Raw genomic sequence first — 12405 nt, forward strand, 5'->3', positions numbered from 1 at the left:
CACAAGTCCGCTCTTGTTAGTGCCCAAACCACTCAAAATTCAAACCGATGTTTATACAATCAAAAGTCTTTTCATTGCAAACGAGTACCTACAGGATAAAGGTCAAATTAATTACTAAAAACGTGAATTTAAATTGTTTAGGGACTTGTGCAATTTTCACATTATATTTTGTTGGATACAAGTGGAGTTGTGTACAGTTAGTTTTTTGTCACTCCTGTAAAATCAGGTATTTTAGACTTATGCATTTTTCACATTAGACCGACGATATATAGTTAAAGCAAAATTCGTCTCGAGGTACTATCAGATCGGCCATATCTTCTTAAAAACAAATGCCAAAAACAAATTCACATCCATCACTAATTGGCCTACATAATCAAAAATTTTTTTTGCACTATTTAATAAATGTTATAAACGATTAAGTAAAAGTTGTCATTTTTTTATTTATACTAATTAAGGCGGTACGCAAAATTTCGGTAGGGGTACTGCAATGTTTTTTTTCGAATCCTGAGAAAACTAAGAAGTATTTTTAAATAACTTAAACACAGAATGAAAGATTACGTTATTACCGAGGGCCGAAAGTCCCTAAAAACTTATATAATGTTTATTTTAATAATGGGTAAAAAAAAAGAAAAAATGTAGTGTGATTTTTAGTTACAAATATCCCATTCAAGAAAAACTATTTGTTTATTCTAAGGGACTTTCAGCCATCGGTAATAATGTAGCCTTTCATGCTGCGTTTAAATTTTTCACAAATATTTATGTTTTCTCATAGACCTGGATCCCGCGTACCCAAAAAAAGTTGATCAATAGCAAGCTGAAAATTTGATAATAGCTTAACTGTGTCTAGTCGGACAAACTTTGATGTACGGGAACACTGGAACAGGGGAAGTTTTTGTTGTGGAACAGGTTAAAAATGTGGAACGTCAGACTACGAAAACGTTCCATGTATTTTGTCGGACAGAAACTCCAATTGACTTGTTACCATTTCATTAAACTGTCATGCAAAAATCAGACTAGTGTTTACCACCAACTGGGCATTTTAATGAGTGGGACACGAAGAACATGTCAAATGACAGGAATCATTAGAGTTGCACAAGTTTGACTTGAATGTTTGAACTTGACTTGAGTTTGACTTAATTTCAATTCAAACTCAAGTCAATCCTTTTGACAAATAATTAAAGTCAATTCAAACTGGTCAATCGTACAGGTTTGAAAATTCAAACTGTTTGTCAAACTAATTTGAAAGAGTTTGAAAAATAATTTATTTAGTAGACACACTTTTTTGTCGAGATTGACATGTTAGTTGCCAATTAAGATAAGAAAATTAATAATACAATGAGAGTTACATAAAAGTATCTTGATACAGGGAGCAAATATAATCAAAATAGGGTAAATTTATTGAAAATGATTCCTGTATGCTTAGAATTGCTTGCTGGCAAGTTTCGTTTTATCGATATAACTTTTTTATATTTGAGTGTTACTAGATTAAAATAAAGAATTTGTTGGATAGTTTTTTTTATCATACCAAGTGTAATTTAATCTATTTTGGAAGCTTTCAAGTAGTTATACGGGAGAGGGGGTTCGAGCAGCGCGTTACGTAACATTGTTTTTAACTTAAATAAAAAAAAACTACGGAATCACAATCTCCCAACTTTCGTTTATATTTTACATAGAACCCCTGGATTGTATTATATTGCCCCCTCACGCTCCGTTCATGTTACAATAGTTCAAGTGAAAAAATCTTAAAATTTGTATTAACCAGATCAATCACAGTAACACCTGTTTGCAATAAATAGCTGGACGCTGGACCTTTCTTCACAACAATAGATGAAAAGATACAGATGGGATAAAGAGGTTGTAAGAGCGTCAAAAATTGCGTTACCTAATACTTGAACGACTTTAACAAACATTTATGAAGGAACACCAAAATATTATATTTTTGAAAGAGTAGGTTTAATGAATTTTTTGCGACTTTGCAATGTCTTCTGAAGTCTTAAAGAATGTCTTAAAGAATGTCTTCTTTGCAATGTCTTAAAGAATTAGTTCCCTATTTGTCATTTAATAACGCTGTTCTTTATTTTGACATAATACAAGTATGCACTTTTCAATTTTCATTGTTTCGAAATCACATGCCGTAATATCAAATAAATCAGTAGGTATATTTATTTTTTTAAATTAATTCTGCTTCGACTACAGATTTTTTTTCTCTTAATTTTTGCAGTGTAAGAGAAGGGATACCTTCAAAATCAGACTCAATTTGATCTGGTACTTATTCTGAGCCAAAAAATATTCAGTTTCGGATATTATTTCACAAAGCACACACTTCAAAACGAACGCAATAAACAAGAAAAGCATATACTTCTTTATGAACTACAAACTAATTTGCGGAGTAGCAGAGTACAGATTCAGACCTAGCCAAATAAGTCAAAAAAAAGTCGGTACGCTCTCAATTAGGATTGGAAATAAACACGTTGCGGAATATGATATTCAAACTTCAAAACTGTTTGAAGACGTTTGATTTCAAGTCAAACCTAAAGATATCGAAATCAAGTCAAGTCAAACTTTTTTACAAAAAAAGTTTGGTTTTCAAGTCAAGTCAAGTTTGTTGAATAAAATCAAACTAGTTTGACTTGACGCATCTCTAGGAATCATGTTGGTTAGTAATAGACAGTGATCTAAATTTATCCAACGTCAAATTTATCGCAAACTAAATAAAAATGCAAAAACTCTGTTGCTAGTAAACAAGACAAAGTGTAATTTTTTTCCAAATGTCAAAATTTTGTTTCTTAGGTAACGCGGTCATTTAAAAACATTACAAAACCGTTTTTACTGTTGTGAATGAACGGGTTTTATTATTAATGTTTACTTCCTCTCTATTAAAACCACTATCCAATCATCGAGCCCTTTGCGTGCACTGCTGGACATGGGCCTCTCTAATTTCTGTCCATTGTGCTGTAATTTGAGCACTTTGCATCCAATTTTTTGACATTTTCTTGAGATCATCAGTCCAACGAGTAGGTGGTCTTCCTCTATTTCTTTTGTCTAATCTCGTCCTCCACTCAAGTAATCCCTTCGTCCACCTCCCATCACTGATTCGGGCGACGTGTCCGGCCCAGTTCCATTTCACGCTGGCAATTCGGGAAATTACATCGGTAATTCCTGTTCTTCGTCTTAAGTCTTCATTTCTAACTCGGTCACGAAGTGATATACTCAGCATTGACCTTTCCATTTTCCTTTGAGCTATTTGCAGCATTTTTGAAGTTTTAGCTGTCAATGTCAAAGTTTCGGTACCATAAGTCATCATAGGCAACACACATTGGTAAAATGTCTTACGTTTTAAAGAAATTGGTATATCGCTTTTAAAGATGTTTTTGACTTTCCACAGGCTGCCCATGCTAAGTTTATTCTTCTTCGTAGTTCGCATGTTTGGTTGTCTCTTGTGATCTTTATTTCGTGTCCAAGGTATATGTATTTTGATTAAATGTATTAAAACCACTATGCAATGACAAAATTTAAAAAACATACAAAATGCAAGTGTCCAGATTTTTTTGACTAGCAGTGTATAATAAAGGGTTTTTATTAATTTGTTAATGAAATTGAACACGCTTGATTAAATTTTCTTTTAAAAAATTCAGTTTTGAGTTATATTTATGTAAAATTTTATTTATTTTGTTGCAGCACATTCAAGTCTTACCGTAACTGCATCACCTCAAAACTAGCTAAATGCAAATCTAAATATACTTCCAAAATTGCAGATGACTATTTAGCACTGGTTCAAGACGAGCTCAAATTCTGCGGTTCGCCACGATGGTTTCCAAGTACTAATGCTATGATATTCATAGGACTTGGTGTAGTTACTATTAATTGTATTCTATTTTTAGGTTTTAGGGCATTAGGGGCTAGAATTGCTAAAAAACGACAGCAACTATGTTCCTCACGTATAACAGCCTCTGGCCAAATACCATATACAAATGTCTAATGTCTAATGCAGCGGTTCTCAAACTGTGGTACATGTACCACTAGTGGTACATATCAATATTTGAGGTTGTACATAAGACGCAAAAACAGCCCAAATCAGCACCATTATTATAGTTAATTCGATCACCTAGCTAGATAGGTATTTCAGTTAGGTGGTACCAAAAATATTAAAGGTGGTAAAAAATATTTGGTGGTACATGACTCAAAAGATTGAGAACCGCTGGTCTAATGCAAATTAATATGTTAATAAATTAGGTACATTTTTCTCCGTTCACCAAGAAAAAAGTAAATAGAGACAAACTTATGATTGAATTGATAGTAATTGTAATAGTGCTTTAAAGCTACACTCTCGTTTATACAACAATTTAGCTCATAGCCATACATTCAGTAATACAGTTGGGTCCATGATTCTTTACCCGTGCGAGCATACGAAATCGAAAATCTATTCCACGTAACAGCAACTGACAGAAAGTGGCTATAGCTCCGATCACGGATTATATTAAAAATTTGACGTTATCAAAAAATAAATAAAATGTAAAATGTTGGTTTTGCTTTAAAATTTTGGTGCAAAATTACAGCTACATTTGAAGTAGCTTAATAAATCCTTTTAATATCATTAGTGTAATTAAATATTTGTTGTAATATAAACATTTGACATAAAATATTTTCTTTTTGTTATTTATTTCACTTTTATGGAAACCTAAACAAAACCAGATGAGGTTAACTTTGTATAAAATTAATGGAGACTTAGCTTAAGATTTCAATCTCCAATATAAAATTAGTTGTGAAAACGATTGCTTGTGTAATATAAATAACTTCTAAATGCAAAAACAAGAAAAAAACAACGAACTGTCAACACTGATGGAATCGCCATGAAGCAAATTTAATGGCGCCAGGATGAGATAGAAGATAATCAGGTAAAGGAGGGAAGATAATCGCCATCTTTCGTAAACAAACACTAGTCAGGTATGTTGTAGTTGTAGCAAATTTTACCAGACAAATTCTCTGTCTCTCTCATGTCTCTCTAGAAGTGCTATAACCTCTCTCTTGTATGTTGGCGCCTATCTCGCTTCACTGTTGGAATGGGACGGGGCCATTCCATCAGTGTTGACAGTTCGTTGGAAAAACCGCATAAAATCCAACAAACTGACAGTGACAAGTAAACAAACGAGAAACGTCACAAACACAAATTGTACTTAAAATTTGAAAACGTCCCAAGTCTTTTTTGTACCTATCTCTTTTCAATTTACTGAGTCTAAAGCGTTCATAAAAATAACAAGTGTCTTTACTTAATAACAGTCTTTAGTTTCGGTAGCTGGTTTGTCTTTAGTTTCATGCGAGGAAGAGAATGATGCTAGATACTACTACATTGTTTGATTTGCTTGTCTGGATAATGTTCAGAAGAAATGCGTTCAATGTGCTTCCCTGTTTAGGATTTTGTCCTCTTCAGGGTTTGAGGTGAATGTTTAGTGTTGGCAGCAAAAGCAAACAGTCCGAAAAACACACTGGGGCAAGCGCCGTGTCCTGGTGTTCTTGGATCCTGGGTTATGCCGGACGGTGGTGTCCAGAAGGCTAAGAAGTCAACAGAGAAGAAAGTTTGATGGATTGTTGTTGGTTCCATAGACATTTACGTGTACTGTCTGTGCTTTGCTCTCGACCAGTCTCCCTAGAAACCATTGTACAACGACAGGCGAACCTGCGTCCCTCGTCGGCGGTCAGGAGGTGGCTTTGAGCGCAGCGTGGACAGTGAGCGTTCGAGTGGAGAAAATAGTTGCGGCTATTTTCTTGGGACGAACAGGTATAATTGTGCAATGAAGTTGGGAAACCGCAAAAAACCAACTTCTCCCTGTTCGGGGTAGGGAAGAGGAAATGTTAGAGGTGGGTACGGTAGGCTAACGGGGTAGCCTCAAGGATGTTTTCGTACTCCACCGGGAGTTCGTCAATGCATGTTTGCATTAGAGCGGACGGTACATGAATCTTTTTGCGTTTGGGCTTTCGGTGGAGTACGTGGCCGGAAGATGAACAGGAACATTTGAGAGATTCTTGTGTGTCGGAAGGGGGGCCGTTGATTACTTTGATTGTGAAGTTCCTGTTCAGAGAGTTTATTCTCTCGGTGATTTTGGGGGTGTTCGAGATGTTATGGATTTCGTTTGAGGGGTATCGCCAGTGCTCATAGTTACATCTACGCAAGACTCTACGCTCTGTCCTCAACAACCTCTCTTGTTTTTGTCTTGAGCAAAGAGAGTAGATACATGATTTGTACTCCATGACGGGTCGAATAAAGGACTTGTAAGTGTGAATGAGAGTCTTCTTGTGTGTCTTGCCAATTTTTCCAGAGAGAGCGTTGAGAAGTCTGGCCCTGTTCCTTACCCTATCTAAAGTTGCCTTTAGATCTGCGTCCCAGTTGAGAGTCCCGGTAAACAGTACTCCCAAATAGTTCACAGTCGGGCTAACAACAAGCCTTTCTCCCAACAGACTCAGAGGATATTGGTCGTCTTCATTGCGAATGATTCTATTTGACACAGAAGGGGCGCGAAACACAATTGTTGTTGTTTTGTTCGCGTTCAGCGTGACTCTCCACTTACAACACCATTCGCCGACGCCGTCCAACAGAGCCTGGGCTCTTCTGAAGAGGAGTCTTGGGTTGTATCGAGAGGTAGTTGAGAGCAGAGTCGTGTCGTCTGCATAGAGAAACAACCGAGTACCTGGGATATTTTGGTTAGTGATGTCGCTGTTGTAGATGATGTACAACAGCGGCGCTAGGACTGAACCCTGGGGAACTCCAGCTTGTGGAGTGAAGGGGGTGGACTTTTGATCGCCTATTTTAACTCTGACAGTACGGTTGTGGAGGTAGGAGTGTACAATTTTGGTAAATTGCAATGGTAGCCCGATGTCCAGAAGTTTCCGAACAAGCCCGTCGTGCCAGACCTGGTCGAAAGCCTTCTGCACATCCAGAAATGTGGCTATGGCGAATGAACCATCGTTGATGGTTTGAGTAACTTTGGTAGTGAAATCTATTAATGCATGTTTAGTAGATTTACCTGACTGGAATCCATATTGGAATTTTGGAATGATATTGGATGCTAGATAAGAAGTAGGTATGTGTGTTGTCTGGCCAGGTATAAGGATTTTCATTCACAGTCATTTGTTTTGAGCTCCTGTCATAAGTCGTATAATTCGTGTATATTAATATTATACACAGATTATACAATATATGACAGAAGGTCGAAACAAATGACAATCGACGAAAAACCCTATTAATGACGCACGGGTAAAGAACCCGGGACTCAAGTGTACAGTCCGTACAATATAGATACCGTTGCACGTCATCCGCGTCATAGCACGTGACGTCACAAGATACCAACACGAAATATTTAAGTAGTAGGTGTGTACCTTTTTAGAATCGTTTAGCTGAGTACACTGGAATTACATCCACTAGACATATTTTATTATATGCGCGTAGAAATAATATTGGAAGATTTCTATTATTGTAAATTTAAAGAAACATACTGTAATTTGTTTCATTTAATTTGTATAATTGGAATAAAGAGCGTTTTTATCAATCACACTTGTTCGGATTACACTCTAACTGTGTTCGAACAAAGGTGACATTTTGACATAAATTGGTAACATTCATTTTACTGTTACAGTGTTTACACTTCAGATTTGTTTTTGTTCTTTACTATAAGTATTTGTTTTATTATATTTTTTTGTTATTTACTTTAACGTAAGATTAAATTTAATTAATCTTAAACTTAATTCTTATTTTCTATTTCTAGGGTTTTTATTTATTTACATTGAATATTAATTTTGCTTTGTTGTATAATCCACTTCGCAATAATTATGTGATATATTTGATTTAAAATTAATTCAAGAATTTTTTTTAATTGGCAACAACGTCAACTTAGATCTCTGACGTAGATAATGACGTCAACGGTATCTATATTTTATGGACTGTACTTACCTACAGTTTATCCCAAATCCTTTTTTCAGTGCGTCATTAATTTTGACGTCATATAAGATTTTAAGAATGTCGTGCATCACTGCATGACATTTTAGTTAAATCTGACAGTTGTCAGAATATTTATATTTATGTTTATATAAATATTTGCCAGAAGATTAATATTTAAAATATTCTAAGAAACAAATAAATAAATATAGAATAAAAATGTCCGAATATACAAATGACATAAAATAACATAAAATGACATAAAATTTACGTCGTTGAAAAATACTAACCTAGAATTACAATAATTATTGTCATTTTACCCGTTAACATTGTGAAAGTACTGTCACGATAGATTACTTTTGTTTCAAATTATCTTTATTCGCATCATGGATTGGTTATCTATTTACAGTATTGTAATTGTCAACCAGTTATATATCTTAGTATAAGTCGCTTTAATATGGAAATACGTTATATGCATAATAATAATGGACATACGTTTTTTTCTGTCTACTTCGAGCTTAACGCGTTAGAGCAAATTCGACAAACCGTGGCGCACTAAAAAAAAGTTTGGTATAAACTATATACACAATCACAATTTGAAATTAGATTTCAGTTTTTGTGGACACTATATCTACACAGAAATTAAACCTACAGCTCCGTAAACAAGTGGATTGTTTAAGTATACAGCTTTTTTAATATACTTTTGTTGATATTGCCTAATTGATCCAGTGTTTAAGTTGTTTTTAAACAAATAAATATATGTTATAAATTACCTTAAATTTTCTGTTAGTCATGTTCATTCGCGGTCATTGAATAGTTTACACCTTCATTTTTATATTGTAATACTTTAAAACCGCAGTGCCGTGCTGTAGTCGTACGAATTTAGTAAATGTGAAAATTGCTTGTCAAAAATTTCGCGCGTATTGAAAAATAAAATAATATACTCCGTCTAATATATTTTCTTTTGCACGTCATCCGCGTCATAGCCCGTGACGTCACATGATACCAACATGAAATATTTAGGCGGTAGGTGTGTTCTTTTTTAGAATCATTTTGCCGAGTACACTGGAATTACAGCCACTAGAAATATTTTATTATTTATACGCGTAGAAATAATATTTGAAGATTTCTATTAATGTTAACTTAAAGAAGTTCATAATATTATGTTTCATTTAATTTGTATAAATGGATTATAAAGCGTTTTTAGGACGCACATTTGTTCGGAAAAAACTGTAGCTGTAATCGAACGAAGGTGATATTTTGGCATAAATTGGTAACATTTATTTGACAGTTGCGGACTTCATATTTGTTTTTATTCTTTACTATACGTATTTGTTTTATTGTATTTACTGTTTTTATTATTTACTTTAACGTAAGATTATAACTTAATTCTTGTTTTCTATTTTTAATGTTTTTATTTATTTATATTGGCATCTCGTCCTAAGCAATACCTCCTCTGGTGGCTATTAGAGTAACTGAGCTAAGAGCCATTATTTATTTACTATCACGTTGAAGGCATATTGTCATTGGAGACTTTGTTTGTTTAATCACGTTTAATTGTTGCTGTATATTACTTCGTGGCTAAATTGTAACATATTAGTGTAACTTCATGACTAAAAAATAGAACATTAACAATAATAATTACGATCTTTGGTGTACACTAACCTGAGATATTTTTTTCTTATAAAGTTCACTAAAATAAAAGTTATAACTAACAAAATTGTCTATTAATCAATAATAATAATCGATAGTCACACAAAATATAATTAAATTAAAAAAAAACACAGATAAACGAACAAAACTAACTCAAAAACATAAAACTAATGCAACATACAATATGTAAACAATTACAATGGCTCTTAGCTCGGTTCAATTTGATACCACATTGGTTCTGCGATCTTAATCCGAATCGCCAATTATACATTAATTTGGTTTGTTGTATAATCCACTTCGCAATAATTATTTGATATATTTGATTTAAAATAAATTCAAGAATTTTTTGTAACTGGGCAACAGTGTCAACTTAGATCTCTGACGTAGATAATGACGTGCAACAGTAACTATATTAGACGAACTGTAGTTATTTATGTACACTTCGCGGCATATAAAACTGATATTACTTTTTTTTCCCAACGTAAACGAATCACTTCGTTGTTGCCATCACAGATAACGGAATTGCACTAAATCTAAATACAAAAAAATAACGTTTAAAATGTATATTTCGAATTGTAATATATATATTTAAATTCCACACTTTTTCACTGTAAAAGTTATTCATTTTGTTTAATTTCAAATTTAATTTTTAATTTTTCCAGTGTGTTTTATTTATTCTACACAACTTAATGCAGTTTTGTCCTACAATTTACGAGAATTCAATCACACCTCTCGATTTGACATTAAACATAATAATTTAAAATCATGTCAAGATTTATTATCTATCATTATTTTTGAATTGAAATATTTTCATAAATTATAATAAAAAACGAATCAATGTATGGATACTTAATTGAGATGACGGAAAATCAGAATTGTTTTAGTTTTAGTATATTAAAAAATGCGGTCTGTCGCACAGCCCCGTTTTTACCTAGTTTGATATAATATTTTCGTTGAACTGACAACGTTGCCCTAGAAATTAGAATGACACTTGTGACAAGATCGACTTACACAACTTGAAAAACACGATTTTCGGTTATAAGAGTTGTACCAGTTTTTTTTTTGAAGCGAAGTGTACCAGATCAGTAACGTGACTCTATCGAACGAGTGTGATATTACGAGCAGAGGAAGCTAAGCGTATGAGGCGAGTAACAGTCGAGTTAGGTAAAGAATCTTTACTGACGTGGTGCATACAAAATTTAATCGCCAATCATAAAAACATTAAGACTTACTTAACACTTAGGTACTTAATAACATCCTTGTAATGAAAGAAGAGTGTTTGTACTTTGTACGCACGTAAGAAGTTATACTTCTATTATTATGATTTTAACGAAATACATATATTTTAAACAGTTTAGCTGTATTTTTATTTAAATAATAAACTAATTTTAATACTTAAAATAACACCAAATATTAAAAATATTGTTAATAGTTACGTCATTGTTTACGAACTGTACCCTCCCCGCAATTACTTTTACTTGATGAATCGTAGAAAATCTAAATAAATATATTTACTGGCAAATTATCAGGAAATATCTATCCCCGAGTTAGATATAGGGTGTTAGTAAATAAGTATGACACACTTTAAGGGGCATAAAAAAAATAATGACAGTTTGCTCTATAAACATATGTCAGCAAATGATTCGTTTCCGAGAACGGGGTGTTGAAATTTTTAATTCAAACTGCCAATGTATTTATTGCTATAAGAATAGTTAAGCTATAAAAATGAAATTTGGCGGGTTTTAATAGGTTGTTATTGCGCATTTTTTGACATACAAACAAAATTTTTTATTCATCATTGGCGCGCCTACGGGTAATGGTCTGAATATTTTTAAAGAAAAAAATAGTAAAAAAAACCAATACAGAAGTAAAAACTTCGAGATGTATTCTGGTATAAAATCGTTTATTTAAAAACTATAAAATGTCATCGATTGCAGAACGTTTTCGTTCTAAACAGAACATCTTCAGTGCATCCTGCCGAGTATTTTGAAACTAGCACACCGTAAATAGTGTTAACATCATCATATATGGTTTACATAATGTAATATGTTAAAATGTTATGACTACAAGTCGATGGTAATGGATAAAGTGGAACACATGCTAAAAGGGTGCCATGGTTCCCTGCTCGAAGATACTAGGTACTTGCCAATTCAATGGGCACAGACGCCCATAGTACGCCACTGAGTTATTCCAAAGTAAAAATTATTTTTATATTCTAAGATTAATTTCTGATAAAAAACCTTTCTTAACTTTTTGTCATATGGTGCACCGTTTTTATCCAATCAAGAACTATTTAATATAATAATACTAAACTAGAACAATAACCAAAAATACTACTAATAAGATTTTAACTACGTGCAAAGCTACAGCAAATGTTCAAAATGATATACTTTAGAGGTGACAGCTCAAGTAGCAATTTGTCGACGCGACAACGTTGTCTACCGCGTGGCAACGTTTTGTTACAACGTTGTTATTGCCTAGAAGACGACCCTATTTTGCACTAATTTGGTGGACCATTTTTGAGTTGTCTTGACGTTGCCTAGGCAACCTCCTATGTTTAGGCAACATCGTTTCGTAAGCCTTGCATAAGACAACTGAAGCGACTATAAAAAGCGCCTGCGCGTGCAATGGTTGCTCAAGGAGTGAGACTGGTTATGTTTTTTTACATATATTTTTAACACCTGTATGGTGAATGCGAAAACCACAAAGTAAACCATTTTGACATCATATTAGATGTTTAAATTTATATAAATACATAAAGGACGTAGTACCTGATGTGAAATTTATAAAGGCATCTCAGATTACCGTCAAATATGGATATTTCA

General features: G+C 33.5%; 1 protein-coding gene across 1 annotated transcript in view; it reads left to right on the plus strand.

The window, feature by feature from the left end:
- Positions 1-10935, plus strand: part of LOC114332851 (27 kDa hemolymph glycoprotein) — a 35639-nt gene extending 24704 nt beyond the window's left edge. Inside the window, exon 5 of the mRNA XM_050649182.1 lies at positions 3679-10935. Within this exon, the coding sequence (XP_050505139.1) occupies positions 3679-3979 (301 nt within the window). The 3' untranslated portion in view covers positions 3980-10935. The remainder of the gene's footprint in view (positions 1-3678) is intronic.
- Positions 10936-12405: the final 1470 nt, after the last annotated feature.

The sequence above is a fragment of the Diabrotica virgifera genome, chromosome 4 (genome assembly GCF_917563875.1).
Source record: "Diabrotica virgifera virgifera chromosome 4, PGI_DIABVI_V3a".
NCBI classification, from domain to species: domain Eukaryota; kingdom Metazoa; phylum Arthropoda; class Insecta; order Coleoptera; family Chrysomelidae; genus Diabrotica; species Diabrotica virgifera.